Genomic DNA, 21734 nt, shown 5'->3' on the forward strand with positions numbered 1-21734 from the left:
GCGCAATAACTACCTCTTAAAATCTACCAAATTTCATTTGCATATCACAAACCGTTTTAGAGCAATAAATAAATCGTCAGTTTGTAAGAACAATTTCAACACCCCCTATATCGGAAACGAAGTATTTGCGGGCATACGTTTATAAAGCAAACTGTCATTATTTTATTATGCAGAATTACCCCTTAAAGTTTGCCGTACTTATTTAAAAACACCCTGTATTGACGAAAAACATGGGTAGTTGTTAAATTGCCCAACTTTTTTATTATCCAACATAAGCGAATGAATCAAAAAACAGAATATTAAGAAAAACTGAGGCTATAGTTGGGTTTTAATTTCAGTATTTTACAAATGGTAGAATATTCCTCAGGGTGATGAAAACTTTAAGAAAAAAACACAGTTTGATTCGTACACCCTGTATATAATGACAATGTACCTGTCTAGCAACAATATTATTACAGCGATATTGTTAAAGAATAAGGCAAAAATACAAGTCATTAAAAATGGCCCATTTTTTAGGGTGCCCGTTTTTTGTGCCGGTGAGTGTAGAATGATATATTATAGATAAAGATTGTCATTGTTCTTTTTGAATTACTAATAAATGGAAAATTTGTGTTCTTAGTCATTTAGTCTCAGGGGCAGCGTCCAGGAAAGGTCCAGAAACTACAAAATAAAACACAACAACGGTATTTGGATTTTTAATTTTTTCATAAATAATAACAAACTTAAAATATACAAAATAAAAAACATATAAAAACTTATGTGGGCGGCGCGGCGTGTATCGACCGCCTCCTTAAAAATATCCTCCCCCCGGTGGGGAACTGCCTGGCGAGTAATATCAACGAAGACGCTAAAGCGAGTTTTACTGACGCACTTTGGCCTCCTGGTAAACTAACAAATACTGTGGCTACCGCTGCCACTCCATCACCTAAAAAAAGAAGAAGAAAAAATAAAAATTACTTTATAAAGAGTATATTTATTAAAAAGAGCCCTTACGGGCTACATCACGAAACGCTTTCCGAAAGACGACTTCAGTTGCTCTCTAAAGTCCATTTAAAGAGTTTCTCTCAGGGCCAGTAACCCCATTGTTGACAGTTTTGTGTTGCGATGATGTAAATGGCGTTAAAGTTCAAACATTATATAATATTATTTACAAGAATGTAATATAATAACAAATAATATAATATAAAATAAGAAATACCCCACCAAGCCTAGAAGAAATTAGACATGCCATAAAAACGCTTAAAAACAATAAATCCCCTTTAGTGCAGTCACTGAAGGTGGATATGAGCTATTACCTCCGATTTCGTTGAACCTCCATAGATTTGCATGAAAATTGGTGAGTGGTTAGAGGGTATATCAAGGAACAAAGGTGACATGGTGCCAACTTGCGCATTTACCCTGAGGGTAGATGCCACCCCTTTTCGGGGGTGAAAATTATTTTATTGAAAATAATATTTAGTGAAAAGATTTTAATTTTTCTTAAGAAAAATGCATGCTTTTTCCCGATTTTTCATCAATAACTCAAAAACTTTAAGTTTTTACAAAAAAAGTAATTATTACCAAAATTGAAACTAATAAAAAATGAAATAAACCCTTTACTAGAAAAACCTTTTAATGTTAACTAAAAGTGAATTATAGGTAATTGAATATATATTTTTTTGGTGCGTAAAAAAATCTAAGTATTCAAGCTGAAATAACGGGAAAATTATGCATTTTATAACATAAACTTATTAAACATTTGTCAAAGTACTTAAGAATATATATCAAACGAGCCCCCGAACATGTTGATAGCATTAAAATCTATGTACCAAAATTTTTTCAAAATTTATCTTTTAAAAATTTTTCCAAAAAATGTTATTGTTTTTTTTAATAACTCCGTTTATTTTTACGATATCAGGTTTATTTAAAAACCGTTTGAAAGATAATTCCAAGGACTATTTAATCACGTTGAACCTAATCTTTTAGACCCCTTACTTTTTGAAAAATAAAAGGTTAAATGGCCGCGGTTGCATGGTTTTCACAGAAAAATTTAAGATTTAAACGTTTCTATCTCGGTTATTTTTTACCCTATGGAAATAGTAAAACAGGTAAAATATTGGACACAGAAAAAACTAAAATTTGGGTATATATCATTTTTTACGTATATTGAATATTTTTGGAGTTATTATCAAAAGAATATGAAAATTACAATAATTTTAAAAATTATAATTTTTTTAAATTATATCTTTTTTGCAAAAATATACATTTTAAGCCAATCAAAATTATTGAAATTATTACTTATGCTAATATAAAGAAGTTGTTGTAAGGATTACTATAAATTTTAATTTTTGTGGAAATGACGTACCTATGTTTTATTTTTCACTTTTTCCTAAAAAATTCAAAATCTTTTATTTTCATCATAACTTGCTTAATTTTGACGCTATTAACTTATTCTGAAGCTCATTTAATAGGTATTCCGAAGTACGTTGACAAATGATTAGCAGCTATATTTGTTTTTCCGTTATTTAAGCTTCAATACTTAGATTTGAGCCAATAACTCACTTTGAACTAACATTACTTTAGTTCTTTAAGTGAGTAATGTATTCAGTTTTTTATTATCATCAATTTCAGTAATAATACCTATTTTTTAAAAGCTTATAGTTTTTGAGTTATACGTGAAAAACCGATTTAAAACATGCATTTTTTTACGAAAAAATAAAATTTTTGGTCTATAATAACTCAAAAAGTGTTGATTTATATTAATAACATTATATAACAAAATTTTCTTGGGGGGTGGCATCCACCCCCAGGGTAAAAGCGCAAGTTGGCATCATGTCACCTTTGTTGCTTGAGGTTTCCTCTAATTACTCACCAATTTTCATGAAAATCGATAGAGGTTCAACGAAATCGGAGGTGAAAACCTTCAGTGACTCCACTACTTGTCTAGACAATACTGATGCCGAGTTATGTGAAAAAGACGGTCATGATATCATTAGTAAAATCCATCAATTAATATAAAAGGCCTGACAACAAGAAATTATGCCGAAAGAATGGTGTGGTATCATGTGGCCGAAAGAAATCATGTATGAACTACAGAGAAATTTCACTAATCAATACTACGTCTAAAATATTGGCTTCGGTATTACTAAAAATATTACTACCATACGTCGAAGAAATGTGTGGTTTTAGGCCTGGAAGATCGACCATTGATCAAATATTTACTATATACACTCCTGGCCAAAAAAAAACGGGACACCTTAAAAATGGGTCATTTTTTATGTCTCGAATCTCCTAAACCTGTTGTCCGATTTTAGTGATTTTTTTAATATTTTTTTATAATATAGCCTTATTCTCTAAGAATATGGATGTAGTAATAGTGTTGCTGAACAGGTAAATGTCATTGTATACGGGGTGTAACAATAATACTGTGTTTTTTTCTGAAAGTTCGTAACACCCTGTGGAATATTCTAGCATTTAAAAAATATTGAAATTAAAACTCAGTTGTAGTCCTAGCCTCTCTTAACATTCTGCTTTTTGACTCATTCTCTTATGTTGGATAATGAAAAAGTTAGGTACTTCGACAACTAGCCATGTTCTTCATCAATGTAGGGTGTTTCTAAATAAGTGCGGCAAACTTTAAGGGGTAATTCTGCATGAAAAAATAATGACCGTTTGATTTATATGATTTACAAATTTTATGTACCCCCAAACTTTTGTGTACGTTCCAATTTAATTATTATTGTAGTACCATTAGTTAAACACAATGTTTTAAAAACTTTTTTGCCTCTTAGTACTTTTTCGAAAAGTCGAGTTTTTATAAAGATATTTTAAATATTATTTGTCAAATCCACCACATATTTGTATATGGTTAAGTACGATTATGGAGACTTGGTAATAATATGAAAATTTATTTATTATTTACATTTTTAGGTATATTTTGAACCATATATTAAAAAAGAAGCCACATCTAGATAAACGGTGCCTTATCAAAAAAATACAAAGAGGCAAAAAAGTTTTAAAAACACTGTGTTTAACTAATGGTATCGCAGTAATAGTGAAATTGGAACGTACACAAACATTTGGGGGGTTTAAAGGAACAAAACCCCCATAAAATTTTTATGTAAACATATTAAAAAAGAAGCCGCAACTCGATAAGATTTGCCTTATCGAAAAAATACAAAGCGGCAAAAAAGTTTTAAAAATATTGAATTTAACTAATGGTACCATAATAATAATTTAATTGGAACGTACACAAAAGTTTGGGGGGGTTTAAGGGAACAAAACCCCCATAACATTTTTATGCGGTGAACAAATTTCACTATAATTTTTCTATAAGATGTTCCTGCCATAAGAATGCCACATGTCCATTTTCAATAAAAAGCCTCTAACAGTTTTCAATATATTCAAAAAAATATATTTACATATATAACTTCAACGGGCTGTAACTTTTTTATGTGCATATTTGTACTAAGGTAAGTTAGGTTCATTTGAACTATTTTTGGTCCCAGAATATGTGATTTGATTTATGACCTGTATTTTTGTTACACTCTGTATAAAAGCCAATAGACTCAGATGGGCAGGGTATGTGATATGCAGTAATGACAATCGCCTTATAAACAATGTGTTTTGGGAAAGGCCAGATAGGAGGTCTGTAGGACGGCCTAGAAGAAATTGGAAAGATGCAGTAAGAGAAGTTCTAGAGAAAATGGGAGTGAGACAATGAAAAACAGTGACACATGACCGACAAACATGAAAAGCAATAGTAAACGCGGCAAAGACTTACAAAGTTTATAACACCATTGATGATGATGATGAATATAATAACAATTTTACACAATTTAAAAGGTTTTCAACCATATATTTTTATTGGCTCAACCACGTATACCTTGTAAGCAGCACTTGGAATTATCATTCCGAAAACAAGAGGCTAAGAAATGGTGTGAACTCGGTACTTCGGATTCGAAGCAAGTTAATAACCAAAAATCGACCAAGAAAGTTTTGGCGGTAGTTTAAGATTCTACTCTAATTTTTCCCGTTAATTAGCTTCCAATTGGTAAAAAAACGAACTCAAAACAAACAAAAATTGTAACATTTTGGAGGAACTAAATATAAAAACTCGTAAGAAAAGAACCGAGGCGAACAACGCCTCCTCCCACATAACTGAACATACCATCGCAAAAATCAGTCAATTACAATTTGGATTATTGTAACATACACTCTATTTACCAGACTTAGCTCACTCTGACTTTTGACTGCTTTCAACTCAGAAAAATTAATTCATCTAAAAGATTTTCACTTTCAGTTGGGACGCGTTAATTTTAAATTTAAGAAAACTTTTCCAAATTGTCGGTGAGTTTGTGTTGAACACAATGAATATGGTAAAATTCTCGTACACCATACCATCACTCATTCCACAACTTTTAGGCGATATTATTGATTTAAATGGTACATTCCATGTCAAATCACTCAGGCAAAAAATTTTTGGATCTCCGATTTGTCTGAAAATTGGTATATAGCTTCTGCGGGACGTAAAAATAAGATATTTAAGTTCAAAAAATCTTCTTCTTTTTTTCTCAAAGTGATATTTTATGCGATTTTACAGTGATTTGGTGTTTATTTAAACAAATTTGCATTTTCTGTCGCAAAGTATCAATGAAATACATAATATTTTAATAGAAGGGACTCCAAAATGTCATTATATGGCATTTACAAGTTATTTTGTTTCAAAACAACGTTAAAATACCGATTTTTTACATTTTTTTGCATTCCCAAAATACATCATAATCGATTTGGCTAAAAATTTGCCCACAGATAGCCATAGCATAGGACTTTAAGTGGTGAGAAGGATTTGAATTATATTACAATACCAAAAAAGTTACATGCAGTAATATCAGGCTCAAAAGTATATTAGTCCAGTCGGAATAGCATTTGACCTTGCATATCGAGCTGCCCAAAATTTTATTTTTCTAATCTTTAGGGGAGTCAATAGTAGCCTAAATTTAAAATCACGGATGAAATCCTCCGTTACGTTAGCCGCCATCTTGATTTTAAAGGAGAACCTGTTTTGCTCAATATCTCCGCCATTTTTAACTTTTCGACAAAAATGGTAGAAACTGAAATTGTTCCAAATAAATCGTATTTTAGTCCGTTCTTTAACGGTGAAATATTGCAAAACCTCTAAATTTTAAAGAACTGCTTGGATTGACATGAAATTTGGCATACACATAGCTAACAAGTCAAAGAAAAAAGTGATGTTATGCCGATATGTGCTTTTGCCCCGGGGTGCTTTTCACCCCATCTTGGGGGTGAAAAAGTATTCGTCCAAAGTAAGTCCGGAAATTGATAAACTGACTAATTTTAAGTAATTTTTGTTCTATAGAGTTTTTTCACTAAGTCGATACTTTTCGAGCTTTTTGCCAGTGAATATGTTCATTTCTTCAACAAAATAACCACACTTTTAGACGGTTTTTTGCAACTAACTCAAATAGTACGTATTTTGTCGAAAAAACATTCGTAGCAAAAATATAGCCTGTAAAAATTTTTAAAAAATGGTGTATATATCACGTTTCTATACCTAGTAGAAGCAGAGTTATAGCTAATTAAAAATAGGTTCATATTCGTCAAATTCCAAATGATATACTTTAACGTGAAATAACCAAAAATGAAGCACATTTCGGGAAAAACTCATTACAACTTATTTAAAGTGTTTAAAAAAAAATGAAGCACATTTCGGGGAAAACTCATTACAACTTATTTAAAGTGTTTAAAAAAAGTTTCATTTTTGTTTTATAAAAAAAATTTCTAGCATCAAAAGTAAACAAGTTACGCTCAAAATAAAGTTAGTCCCTTTTTTTTGGTAAAAAAATCGGGAAAATCGCCCCCTAATTAGTATCTCAAATGAACTTAATCGTTACGACTTCACAAGTTTCTTGACCCGTGTATGTATTGTTTATATGATCTGTAAGTTTCATCGGTTCAAAGTCCTTATTTTTGAAAGGGCTGTAGTTAAAAGGGGTTGAACGAGTCACTCATCACCAGTGTATGCAAATTTAGAAACATCAAATCTCAATCAATTTTTGTCTAACAGAAAAACAAAAAAATACATGATATTCAGAAAAGCAATGCTGATTTTTTTTGTTTTTCGAGATTTTTGGTATCTCTAACAATTTTTAAGTTATTTTGAAAAAAAGCATATTTTTCAAAATAAAAATTTTACTTTAAAACCAAATTTTTTCCAAAATAAGCACTTTGAATCGATGAAACTTACAGATCATATAAACACAACATAAGTAAAATAATTTGTGGAGCGGTAACGATTACTTTCATTTAAGTTGCTAATTAGGGGGTGATCTTCCCGATTTTTTTGCCAAAACAAAAGCGACCAACTTTATTTTGAGCGTAACTTGCTTAAATTTAATGCTAGAAACTTTTTATAAAAACAGAAATAAAGCTTTTTTAAATCCCTACAAAAAAGTTATAATGGGTTTTCCCCTAAAACTGTTTAACTTTTTGGATATTTCACTTATAAGTATTCTATTTGAAATTTGGTGAATATGAATCTATTTTTCATTGGCTATAACTCTGGTTTTACGAGGTCCAGAGACCTAACGTGTACACCATTTTTTTACTTTTTTACAGGCTATATTTTTGCTAAGAACGTTTTTTTTCGACAAAATACTTACTTTTTGAGTTATTTGCGAAAAACCGTCTAAAAATGTAGCTATTTTGTTGAAAAATTAACCTATTCACTCGCAAATAACTCGAAAAGTGTTGACTTGGCGAAAAAGCTCTATAGAACAAAAGTTACTTAAAATTAGGTAGTTTATCCATTTCCGGACTTATTTTAGACTTATAATTTTTCACCCCCAAGAGGGGGTGAAAGTCACCCCCAGGGCAAAAGCACACATCGGCACAATATCACTTTTTTTCTTTGACATGTAAGCTATGCGTATGCCAAATTGCATGTCAATCCAAGCAGTTCTTTAAAATTTAGAGCAAAAACCGTGAAAGAATGGACTATTTACAATTATTACAATTTCTTTTGAACAATTTTTGTCGTGAGATCGATATTTTCGTGTTAATTGTACTTACAGTAGACGCCTATATTTTTGACTATGATATTGCATGTAACTTTTTGGGTATTGTAATATAATTCAAATCCTTCTCACCACTTAAAGTCCTATGTTTTGGCTATCTGTGGGCAAATTTTTAGCCAAATCGAGTATGACGTATTTTGGAAATGGAGAAAAATGTAAAAACGGTATTTTAACGTTTTCTATACTATAAAATTTGGTCAAAAACTTGTTTTGAATCAAAGTAACTTGTTATAATGCCATATAATGACATTTTTGAGTCCCTTCTATTAAAATATTGATTCCATTGATACTTTACGATAGAAAATGTAAATTTGTTTAAATGAACACCGAATCACTGTAAAATCGCATAAAATAACATTTTCAGAAAAAAAGAAGATTTTTGACCTTAAATATATTATTTTTACGTCTCTCAGAAGCTATATACCAATTTTCAGACAAATCGGAGATCCAAAATTTTTTTGCTCCAAAATTGAGTGATTTGAAATGGAATCACCCAAATACGTAAAATTTACGCAAGAAACTACTTACCTGTAGGTTCTACAGCTACAGGCCTCAGATCATGATGCGCCGACTTCTTCGGCTTAGTCCTGGCGCTAAGATTTAACGTGACGCTGGCAAACGGCCTCTTGGCCATATGCAACATCTCCACGACGTGCCTCCTTCTCGCGCGACGCACGTCGGCTGCCTGTTTCGCTTTCCAAGCCACCACGCAAGCGGCTAGGAATAGGAAGAAACAAGAGAAAAATACTGAAAAGAATACGAAAAGATCTATGTGAAGTTGATCTTGACGGGAGAAAACGATGCCGTAAGCGACTTTCTTCTCCGAGTCGGTGGGCTCGAGAGCTTGAAGAACGAGGAAGAAGCGAGTTGTTTCTAAGCTGTGGTATTCCTGAAAACAGAAATTATATTAATTATATGATAACACCGAACCTGTATGGAATAGTGATGTTGATTATAGTTACTTTCGAGTATTCGTTACCAATCGTTACTTTTGTATAAAGTAACGATTCAGTATATATATACAGTATTCGTTACTTTGATTACTATGATTACTTTTGTATTTGAGTACCGGTAATCATATCGAGAATCGTATTTCTCAGTAGGTAGTTATTTTGTATAGGTATTCCGATATAATAACGACCTTCACGAAGTACGAAGTAATCAGAGTAATCAAAGTAGATGCAATAGTCGTTACTACTTAGCTCTGATACGATTGCGTATCGATGCGTATACCATGTATTTTGTTTTCTCTTCATTGATTTTTAGACCAATATTTAATACAGCTTCTTCAAAACTCGAGAAAATATCCTTAATTTCTAATGTTGATTATTCCACTGCATCTACTTCACCGGCAAAGGCGAATACAAATTTTGGTCCCCGGGCAGCTATGTCTTGTTTGATTTTTGGATAAATTTTAACGAAGTAATCAGAGTAATCAAAGTAACGATTTGCCTCTCTGTATAGTAATCGTTACTTTCGGTATTCGTAAGTAACTAGTACTTTGTAACGAATAGTTACTTTTTCAACGTCACTAGTATGGAAACTTCGATTAGTCACCGACAGCCTATACATTACTGAAAGTTTCTCCTGTTTTGTATGCGTATAAAAAGAACCATTCTTTTAGTTTTAGTGCAAGGCTAAAAATATATAAAGGCATGAGGACACGTGTACTAAATTTAAAAAATATCATCGAGTGTAATAATACGCCGGTCGATAAGTTCCGGGCCTAACATGAGAGGGCGACTCTAACGAATTTTTTATTTGACATTTCTGTAGTCCTAACCTTCAAAAGAATACTGTCAAAATGTTCATGTCATTAGGATTATTATTTAACGAGTTACAGTGTTTGTTATTTTTATAAACATTGGATTCAAAGCAATATCCTGTGTTGATTTATCACTGTTATGTGATGGGAAAAAACACTGTTTAACCTGAAAAATTGCTCAAAAAGTGTCAGCGGGACTCTGCTCCATCGATTATAACCGTGAAACGATGGTTTCCTGAATTCAAACGCGGTCATACCAACACCAATAATGCTGAGCGCTCCGGCAGGCTAAATGATGCAGTTATTCCCGAAACCATCGAAAAAATACTGAAAATTATTATAGTCGAGAAAATGAAACTGAAAAAATGGCAAAACCTCGCAATTTTTTCGTCCAGCATCGATTTGTACAAAAATTTCGGATTAGGCTCATTTCACCCTCTAGTTCATTTTCTATATTGAGCCGTTGTACGTTTTTGGTTTTTTAAGGGTGAAAACTACACCTAATTGTAAAAAAATATAAAATAAAATTTTAAACTTTAATATTGTCAACATTTCATTCTTATTAGTTACATAATGATTGTTTTATGCTTTAAGATATAATATCATAATATTTCAACCCTTACAAGTGTAAACTACAGTGTAAACTACCCCTTATTGTCAAAAATTATACAAAAACATTGTAAACTTTAATATAGGTAAAATTTGGTTTTGATTGGTTAAATAATGATTGTTTTATGCTAAAGGATATAATATCATATTTCAACCCTTAAAAACCACCCTTAATAACATTGCAATTTTTATAAGTGGATAATTTAATAGATCTACAATATAGATACAAAATAGATAATACAGAAAAAAAGTAGAATTAAAGAATTACAAAAACATTTATTTACACAAAAATACGAATTTACAAATATGTACAACTACAAATAGTTTTTTAGTCACCTTCCAGTATAAACAGAGGCGGATCCAGAAATTTTGGGGGGGGGGTCATGGGTCTTTAGGGTGATTTAATTACTTCTCTCCGATGCAAGGTCACTTAGTCTTACCAACCCTAGGATAAGGTGGTTTACAATTATGGGGGGGGGGGTCATGACACCCCCTGGATCCGCCAGTGAATATAAGAACTAGTTCTGTGGTATTATATATGTACATTGAAAATGCTCTATAAGCGGACTATTCGAATTTTTCGAAAAAAAAAATTCGTTTTCTAATCATACCCCCTTTATTTTTGGGGGTAAATTTTTTCAAAAATAATTTTGTAGGATTTTTTAAGAGCTATAAGACTATGTAAATTAAATTCCGTAAGATCCCTTAGTTTTTAATTGGGGTGGGTTTAAAGGGCTCGATAAGGGGTGTTTGCTCGTAAATAGCGATTTTAAACAGCTATATCTCGCTATCTATGCACTGTAATGAAAATATATGCACTGTAATGAAAATATATGCACCAGGAAATTTTAACTATGAAAAAAGCTACAATTTAGTAATCTATCATTTTTTTGTATCTCTAGTATTTTCGGAGATATTTTGAAGAAAATAGCGAAATATACGAAATTGCAAAAAAACAGTTTTCTTTAAACTCCAATTTTTCTAAAATTAGACTTTTTAAATGGGTCAAACTTCTTGGGTGTATTGATAATGCAAATATAAAAGGAATCACAGAAAGGTGAAGACAAATTTTTAATTAGGAGGGTAGTTAGGGGGTTGTTTTCACTGATTTTTTCATAAAGAAAAGCAGGTACCGACCTTTTTTGATCATAAGTCACTCAATTTTTATGCTACAAACTTTTTGTTTTTTTTTTCTGTTGAAAGGTCTAATTGTATCCTTAAAAAAAGATTATCTAAGTTTTCCTCGAAAAATGCAAAGATTTCCCGTTATTTGGCTTTGAATATTTCAAATTATACATTTGACGAAAAAAGCTAACCTTTAACATGCTGTATCTCGGTTTGTATTTGTCGGAAAAATATTATAGAAAAAGAATTTGGTTTGTGTTACTAAAAGACACAATTTCGATAGCTACAGTTTTTTAGATTAAATGCATATTTTTCGAGTTATTCTCAAAAAACTTTCTAAAAAAGTGAATTTTTTGGTCGAAAAACTGTTACTTTCAACCGGGAATAACTCGAAAAATATTGGTTTTACGAAAAAATGTAAAACACATTTTTTGCCTAAAATTACGTTTTACACCGATTTACATGGTTAAAATGTAATAAAAAATTCCCACCCCGAGATGGGGTGGCAACCACCCCCAAGGTTTTAGCGTACAGCGGCATATAGAAAATGATCCTTGGACTATTCCCTACTTTCTGTGAAAATTTCAAGTAAATCCATGCTGGACGAAAAAATTGCGAGCCAAAATGCTTCATTTCCTCGACTATTATGGAAAACCGCAAAGTGAAGTTGCAACACATAGCTGACACTCTAAAGTTATCAAAGGGTAGCATTTTTACAATACATAAACAATTAGGTATGAGGAAGCTGTTTTGCAAATGGGTGCCGCGTTTTCTTACACCAGAGCAAAAACAACAACGAATTGATGAATCTCAGCGCTGTTTGGACATCTCTTGTCGTTTCCCCATTACTGAGGATCGTGATTTCTTCCAATATTCCTAACAATGTTTCTCCATTGGTCTCTATCTTCAGCTGCTCTAAGAGCTGCGCAGAATGAGTTTCCAGCTGAATCCTTTATTTGGTCAGACCATCCAGCTGGTGATCGTCCTCTTGATCTTCTCCCCGGAACATTTCCAGAAACAATTAATCTCTCCATGTTTGGACATGTTTAATCGGAAAAGTCGGAGTTTTTGCGTCGGTATATCACAATGGATGAAACATAGATCCATCACTGCCCTCCGGCATCAAATAGGCACTTACCTGAGTGGATAGTACCCAGGGAAAGCCGTACAAAGCGTCTAAAAACGCAACAAATCGCTGCAGGAAATGTTATGGCCTCTGTATTTTGGGACTCACGAGGAATGATTTTCATTGACTCTTTGAAACATTGAGAAACAATCACCATCGACTGCTATATTAGTTTATTGGAGCATTTAAAGACCAAAATAGTAAACAAACGGCCTTATTTATTGAAGGAAAAATTGTTGTTTCGCCAAGATAATCCACCGTGTCACAAGTCGATGTGTTATAGTCAAAGTCCGAATTTCAGGCACTCCTAGGTTTGACTAGGCAATCCTCAGGTCTGACTGACGGTCTTAGTCAAAGCCCGAAATAAATTACAGTTTAGGCCTTTGACTAGTCAAACCTAGGAGCGACTAAGTTGGCCAGGCAAAGGTCGAAATTTAATTTTATGAAATCGGGGTTTGACTAGTCAAAAACCCCGATCAGATATTAAAATGTAATTTGTTAGATTAGGTTTAATAAAACGTCATTTTTTAATGTAACATTTATTATTTTTATATTTTCGTAATTAAAATAAAAAAATAGTATTGAACCCTTTTTAAAAAAGATAGTATTTATTCTCACATGTGAGGCATTATGGCATTTAGAGTTGAACAATACGTTAGACCTATTACACTTACATAATTTTGAAGAAAATTTCTTATCGCAGTAGCATTTTATAAAGCCTTGTCATGAGAATTTAGAATCTTTTGTACTAATTTCTCTTAGAGACAGCTTAACGTCTGGAACATTTTCGAAATTAAGAAAATTCTCTTTGCATTCTCTTATTTGATTTCTTGGAAAAAGTGTGTTTATTGTTCCGTATTTCGTACCAACTCTATATAAACCGTCAATTGTTTTATCTTGTATGATACCCGAAATATTTCGAGCATCTCCTTTGGCTCTATCAAAGCTGGGGATAGGTATTGTTACAGTTTTTCCGATCGAAATTGGAGGAAATTTTTTTTCACTTAATTGTTTCATCGCGTTGGCCTGGGCATGAAGACCTTCAATCGCTTTTCCTTTATTTATTTGAATCTTTTCTGTCTGTGCACAAGGCATGCATATAACTTTTCTTTTAAAACCTTCATAGTATGCATCAAGTTTGCTGTCAGCGCAGACAACATATACCACCTGATTACAAATTATGCACGTATGTGCGTCAGAGCTCTCTTTTTGGCAAATACAGCAAACCACATCTGAAGAAGTAATCTAAATTGTTTGCAAAAGCTGTCTCTAAGAGAAATTAGTACAAAAGATTCTAAATTTAGAGGACAAGGCTTTATAAAATGCAACTGCAATAAGAAATGTTCTTCAAAATTATGTAAGTGTAAAAGGTCTAACGTATTGTTCAACTCTAAATGCCATAATGCCTCAACATGTGAGAATAAATACTATTTTTTTTTATTTCAATTACGAAAATATAAAAATAATAAGCGTTAAAATTAAAAAATGACGTTTTATTAAACTTAATCTAACAAATTACGAGATTTTAATAGCTGATCGAGGTTTGACTAGTCAAACTCCGATTTCATAAAATTAAATTTCGACCTTTGCCTGACCAACTTAGTCGCTCCTAGGTTTGACTAGTCAAAGGCCGAAACTGTAATTTATTTCGGGCTTTGACTAAGACCGTCAGTCAGACCTGAGGATTGCCTAGTCAAACCTAGGAGTGCCTGAAATTCGGGCTTTGACTATAAGAGATGAAAACGATGGCAAAATGCACGAATTGAACATTGAATTGCTTCCACATCCACCGTGTAGGCCAGATCTGGCCCCCAGCGATTACTACCTTTTTCTGATATTAAAAAGATACTCCTTGGCAAGGATATCGCGCCGATGAGGAAGTAATCGCCGAAAATGAAACATCTTGAAGTAGATAAATCGTTTTATAAGGACGGCATCGAAAAATTAGAAAAGCGTTAGAATGATTGTATCGCCGCTAAAAGAGATTATTTTGATGAATAAAGAATAGTTTTTGCAAAAAAACTGTTGTTTTACTAGTTAGGACCGAGTCTTATTGACCAACGGGTTAGATATATAAGAAAATACACAGTTTACATCAAAGTAATATAACTTACCTCTGGCAACGTAATAACGAGCCTATCCTGCAACTTCTTGACCAACAAAATGGTCTTCGGCTGAGTAATGGTAATGTAGGTTTTGTATCCCGAAGCCTCTCTTTCTAAGTACACATCTTTCGACCTCAAAGTCCCATTCTCCCAATGGCCGTACATGCTGTCGATATCGACGTCTATAAACCCGCTAGTGTTATTCCGAGAGGCGACGTAAGTGTCATCATGAGTGCTCATAAAGACATTTAACCTTCCTTGGGTTACGTCGATTATAATACGTATATCCACATTCATGAATCGGGGTTGAATGACGAAAAATACTACTTCACCCGGATGGAGTGCGTTGGGCTTCATCTTACATTCATCTGGAAAATAAAACATTTACAAAAATTAAAGCATCATTTCATTTCAAGAAGTAAATAAAAAAGAATGTGTGTGTACTTTGTACGCAGTACGCACGTAAGAAGTTATACTTCTATTATAATATAATCTAACTTCATATTATGATTTCAACGAAATCAATATACCTATCTACTTTAAACAGTTTTGTGTATTGTATTTAAATATTAAACTAATTTTAGAAAGAACAAAAAGAATAAGAAAAATAAAAAAAGGATATGACTTTGTCCGGATTTGAACAGGGCCTTTGAACAGGATTTGACCTCTCGATCCCTAGGCGAATGCTCTACCGATCATCTACCACCGTTTTTGTATTCAGTCGATCATTTCTTGGACATAATTACAATCACGGTGACAGATACATTAATTGAAAATAAACATTTTCAATAATACTTATTAGGAGGAAGACATAAAAATAAATCCACAGACATAAAAATTATAATAAATATATTTACTACAAATACTAATAACATATTCTTTTCAAGCACACCTTATTTGCGCTACATAACTTAAAAGATGTAGCGACTAATAACATACTGTCGGTGTGCGCATGCGCCAGGGAATGTAAAAAATTCATCCTCGTGCCCAAAGAAGTATAACTTCAAAAATTAATGCATTCATTCATTAAGCATTACAATCCCTAGGGATTATAGCTAACTCCATGGAGTTCAAAGTCATGTTCTTCGGTGAGGTGGATTATTCCTCTATGTCATTTATAGCTTGCTGTGTGTCTTTACTGCTGTCGCTTGTGCTGTTGTGTCTTTGTGTGACGCTTTTCTATTTCTTCCTGTCCTTGCACTGAACTTTCCAATCTTTAACATTCATTGCTCTTATATAAATATCTTCTGCATCATCCAGCTATCTTCTTATATGCCTTCCTCTACACCTAAGCCATAGTGGTGTCCAGTTAGTTATCTTTCTCAACATATATGAGTGTGGGTGTCTCTCTATATTTTCTATTCATTCTAAGCGAAGAGATTTTATGTATCTGACTATATTTTCTCCCTTTAATTCTTCTTCAATTTCGGCATTTGTTTCCATTCTTATTTCTCCCTCTCTTGTTACATTGTGGCCCAGTATCGTTCTCATTATTTTTCTCTGAAATAAATCTCAGAAAGCTATCTTCCTGTTTCTTGTTAACCGTCGTTGTTTCTATCCCATATGTAACTACAGGTCTTATTAAGGTCGTATACAGGGTGGTCCTTAAGTAATTGTACAAAAAGAAACAGTAGATTCTACACTCTAAAATATTACGATTTAACCCAACTTATTTTAATAAAATGTTGATATTAAGAAAGATACACGGTGGTAAAGTTTAAATTTAAAATTTAATTTTTCGCCATAACTTTCATGTTTATGGAGATTTATTTACAAAAATTTATAAGTAGAGCTTTTGAGTATGAGGAATTATAACTTGATGCATAATTTTGATGTATCTCATAGAGGACGCCACATATGCCACATATTTGACATAAATTTGCGCTTAACTTTTTTGCTCTTCGAGTTAACACTATTTTTCTGATAAAATATTAAAGATACGATATTTCAACAAAAAAAGGTATACTTGTTAATAGCTTCAAAACTGAACAGTTTTCGAGATAGATCGCATTTTACAAATCAGCTGCTCTGTTTAACGCAATTATTCCAGGCAACGAAGGAAAAATAGAAAAAATATCAATACTTATAAATTTTGGTATGGAATACCTTCAACTAAAGTTGATAGTTTCCAAAACATTAAAGAAAAAATAGTATACGCTATTATTTTTTTATGATATTTTTTTCTATTTTTCCTTCGTTGCCTGGAATAATTGCGTTAAACAGAGTTCTGCAGCTGATTTGTAAAATGCGATAATCTCGAAAACTGTTCAGTTTTGAAGCTATTAACAAGTATACCTTTTTTTGTTGAAATATCGTATCTTTAATATTTTATCAGAAAAATAGTGTTAACTCGAAGAGCAAAAAAGTTAAGCGCAAATTTATGTCAAATATGTGGCATAATATGTGGCGTCCTCTATGAGATACATCAAAATTATGCATCAAATTATAATTCCTCATACTCAAAACCTCTACTTATAAATTTTTGTAAATAAATCTCCTTAAACATGAAAGTTATGGCGAAAAATTAAATTTTAAATTTCAACTTTACCACCCTGTATCTTTCTTAATATCAACATTTTATTAAAGTAAGTTGGGTTAAATCGTAATATTTTAGAGTGTAGAATCTACTGTTTCTTTTTGTACAATTACTTAAGGACCACCCTGTATATGTTCATATTTGTTCTCTTACTTAGTGTCTTGCTTGTCAGCAGATTTCTATTAATTCCATATGTTCTTTTGCCTTTCAGAACTCTTTCCTCTGTTCTCTCTTTTCCGGTTTCCCTATTGTTACTCCCAATTAGCTAAAGGTGGTCTATAGTATAGAGTATAGACAATGAAGCAGTCAGACATATCTTGGTTGACATCTGCGTATCTCTGTGCCAGTACATTAAAGACCAACAGGGCTTCTCTGGTTACCAAACCATTGCGGAGTCCGAACAGTGTATGTGATGTTTCACTTTCACATTTGTTGAACTACATATCTAATTATATCTAATAAAATAAAATTTAAATGACAATTATGTAATATCGAGGCTACTTACCCATGGGTTTGGCATCAAAACACATCTTATTATCCACGTGCATCTGCTTATAACATTGATGGCCGGAAGTGGGCGTACCCAAATAACCTTCCTTGCATTTCGAACACTGCACCATCCAGCAAGGATGAGCGGAGTTTTTATCTGATACTCCTCGGCAAACGTCGCTTTCCGTGTTGTTTTGGCAGTTGCATTTATCACCATGGATGGGATCGCACGTGTCTCCGTGACCGTGGCAATCGCATGGACGGCAAGGATCTCTGTGGTCTTCAGTACCACGGAAGTTACCTAAAATCAACGTAGATATTCAGATTCAACGAAAATAAAACGGGAATGAATTGAAAATAGAGGTTTTCTCCTACAACAAATTAATTTTACAAATTAAGAAGATGACAAGAATGTATGCAAGAATTATTCGAAGATGAGCAAGAAGAAAAGATATTTAAAACAATAGAGGAAAGATTTCAGAAACAAGAAATGCGGTCGTTTTGCGAAGAAGTTAAAAAAACTGAAAGGGATACGAGAATTACAATTCATACATGAAAAAAGAAGAGAGAACACTCACGAATGAAAAATAATACTAAATGGGCAAAATATAGATGAGAATGAGAATTGCCTTATACAGGATGACGGCATAATAGATGCGTCTAGTGAAATAGAGATTAAAAGTGTAATCAATGGGCTCAGAAATAACAAAAGACCAGGAGAAAACGAAAATGCTTCGGAAATGCTAAGGAGGGAAAGGACCTTATCAAGAGAATATGGAAAGAGAAAAATATGTCCAAACATTGGAACAAAGCTTTATTATGTCCTAGCTACAAAAAGGGAGTAGATTGGCCTATGAAAATTCTAGAGGTGTTGCTCTGTTGGATACTTGTTACAAGACATTAGCCCGGATGCTAAAAGAGAGGCTCAACAGATGTGCTGAAGATAAACTAGGTGAATATCAGGCCGGTTTTGACAGATCAGATTTTTATACTAAGAGAAATTCAGACTACCTGCTATGAGCATAAGGTATCCCTTCGTGCATTGTTCATAGATTTTAAACAAGGGTATGATAGGATAAGGATGAATAAAATATATGAAGCACTGAGCTCCTTGGGCATACCCGCAAAACAGGTTAGATTAGTAAGAATGACTCTGAATAATAGTACAAGGAATCATGTAGTATGGAGAGGATTCTCATCGGATGAATTTGGAGTGAACAGAGTTATAAGACAAGGAGATCCATTATCCACAGTACTTTTTTGGTATTGGAAATAATAATCAGAAAAAGCCGAGTTAAAACGACCAGAACCATCTTCAACAATGAACATCAATGTCTGTCCTTTGCTGATGATCTTACTGTTCTAGCGAAAACAAGAAAAAAATTAAAAAATATTTTGAAACATTAGAAAGGGAGGCAAAATATTTTGACGTAAAAATAAACCAGTAAAGTCAAGGTACATGATACTCAGAAATATAGAGCAAAAAGAAAAGGGACAGTTTGTGTCAGAGCTATACATAAATGGGGGCAAAACACAGTGAAAGGTGGAAGGTTGGGTGCGACGAATAAACTGGGAGCTAGAGGTACTGTATAACGAACCAAGCATTAGCCGCTTGATAAAGATACAGAGGGTAAGATGAACGGAGCACAGGATGAGAATGGAAGGAAAGAGGATGTCGAAGATAATGCCAAAACGGAGCTCAATCACGAAAAGAAGAAAAGGATGATCCACACAAAGATGGTTGGATAGAATACAGGAAGATCTCAGAAAAGAGAGAATTGATGGTTGGGAAGAAAGAGCAGCAACAAACAGAAATGAATGGAGGAGAATAGTAAGTAATGAGTAATAGTAATTAAGTTTGGGATTTTCTGCCTAAAACACGTTTTACGTTAAATAAAGAGTTAGTGAGAGATATTAAGGATATGTTATAATCTCATTTTTGAAACTGAAGTCTTCAGTTATTCGACAGTCTAGAGTCCAGGGAAACTAGATTAGCGAAACCAATACACTTTTAAATAATTTTTTTTTGCTTCTATACCAGGTAAATTTCATCTCGATTTGCAGTAGAACATTACTGCCCTCTAACGAAACAATGAAAGAACACTTACCTCTAATACAGTCATCACATCTGGCACCAGACGTCAAATTCCCGCATCTCAGACATTTCGCGTTGGCTTTCGGACCTTCTTTTAAAGTTTTGTTGAGAAATTCGTAGTCGATATAATCTCCCGTATCGATCTCCGTGCTGTTGTCCACACAGATCAAACTATGTCCATGGCAATAGTCCGAACAAGATACGCAAACACCACCGTCGGCTGGATCACCGACAAAAAGCGGTTTACACTTTTCGCATTGAGCGCCCTATACAAATAAGGAGTAATTACTTGGGATGTATCATTTTGCACATGTATACAATAGTACATAAATATCTGAAATCGCGAAGGTCACTCGGGTAGCAAATCAAGGAGAGGGGACTTTAGTTGTACGCGTTGGTGCAAGGAGTAAATATCCATTTAAAATACATTGTGCACAAAATCAGTGGTTCTGCGACATTGCCAAATGAAATTGTCAAATAGTTGTTTATTTAGAATACATTTAATATTTTTTTAATAAACATGAATATAGCAAGTGACGTGAAAAATAGGATACTAAGTGTACAATCCCGTGAAATTATACACAATGTTTCAAAATTTACGCAAGATTAAGCAGAAGGAAAGGGTACCCCCCGTTAAGATAGGCAAAATGCCCTTACTCTCAGAATTCAATTTATTTAATTTTTTTACGTTCTGTGCAATTAAAAAATGAGATAACGCGGATTTTTAGCTCGCCACCCCCTTACCCCTCCCCCCACAGCCAAAAACGTAGATTTTTAGATTTAATTTTTTTTAGTTGGGTTGCAATTGATTTAAAAATTTCAAAAATCTCACTCGTGTAGCTGAGGCTTTTACAAAACATGTCCATTTTTTATGGACCCTTAGGTCGAGTGTACATAACCTCAATTTTTTTTTAACTTTTTTAAAACCTATAACTTTTTTTTGAAGGGCTCTGCAGGTCCAATTTTGGATTTTGTGTATTTTATCAAAAGCTATCTCTCTGATTTTTTTCAGATTTTTCCGTCAGGTGCGCCATCTTGAAAAATCCGGAAAATTGTTTTTTTAAGGGGTTTTTAGGGATTTTCTCCAATTTATAGACGGCAACATAGATCAACTCAAGGTTTGCTAATAGATTATATATAACTTGAAATAAATGAGTATTTTAGGATTATCAAAAATTGGGTAAAACACCTTTAAACCCCCCAAAAACCATGTTTTTTTAAGTTATGTAAGGGTTTTTGCGGGATTAATGATACTTTTTGAGATCAATACAGCCTGAATTTTTTTTTCATTTTTTTACGTTATATGTGATTAAAAAAAAGACTAATCGCATTTTTAGCCCACCACCCCCTCCCCCTGCCCCCACAAAAACGTAAATTTTTCTATTTTTTTTTTTTTTTTTGTTTAAAGTTGCAATTAATTTAAAATTTTTATGAGGCTTCTACAAAACATATATCTATTTTTTATAGACCCGTGTAGATCGAGTGTACAATACATATAACCTCAAAATTCCTTTTTTATTTTTTTAAAACGTATTTTTGACTTCAAATCGATATTTTTTTAAAACGTCCAATGAATATTGTACATCTCTCTCTCGCGGACGGCCGCTTCAATACATGCTTAGCGCTCATTTTTAATTATTAAAAATAATAGATAGTAATAAAATAATGACAAAAACTTTTTTATGCTATTGCAGGGGGGGCTTTAAACTTTGAGTTGGTCACTTTATGACTTTCATAATGATAATTTTTAATCGAGTTATTAAGCCTTGAAAATGGCTATTTTCGCGTTTTTCAAGTTTAAAATTGCAT

The 21734-nt window shown here is 32.9% G+C and overlaps 1 protein-coding gene across 1 annotated transcript in view; it reads right to left on the reverse strand.

Annotated features, from left to right (window-relative positions):
• Nucleotides 1-682: 682 nt before the first annotated feature.
• The window catches only part of LOC114327794 (multiple epidermal growth factor-like domains protein 8), a 107756-nt gene continuing 86704 nt past the window's right edge, over nucleotides 683-21734 (reverse strand). The window contains exons 20-24 of the mRNA XM_050656355.1: nucleotides 19939-20191; nucleotides 17847-18131; nucleotides 14815-15173; nucleotides 8604-8964; nucleotides 683-925 (exon numbers count right to left, since the gene is read on the reverse strand). Of these exons, the coding sequence (XP_050512312.1) occupies nucleotides 756-925; nucleotides 8604-8964; nucleotides 14815-15173; nucleotides 17847-18131; nucleotides 19939-20191 (1428 nt within the window). The 3' untranslated portion in view covers nucleotides 683-755. The remainder of the gene's footprint in view (nucleotides 926-8603; nucleotides 8965-14814; nucleotides 15174-17846; nucleotides 18132-19938; nucleotides 20192-21734) is intronic.

Source organism: Diabrotica virgifera, chromosome 7 (genome assembly GCF_917563875.1).
Source record: "Diabrotica virgifera virgifera chromosome 7, PGI_DIABVI_V3a".
In the NCBI taxonomy this organism is placed as follows: domain Eukaryota; kingdom Metazoa; phylum Arthropoda; class Insecta; order Coleoptera; family Chrysomelidae; genus Diabrotica; species Diabrotica virgifera.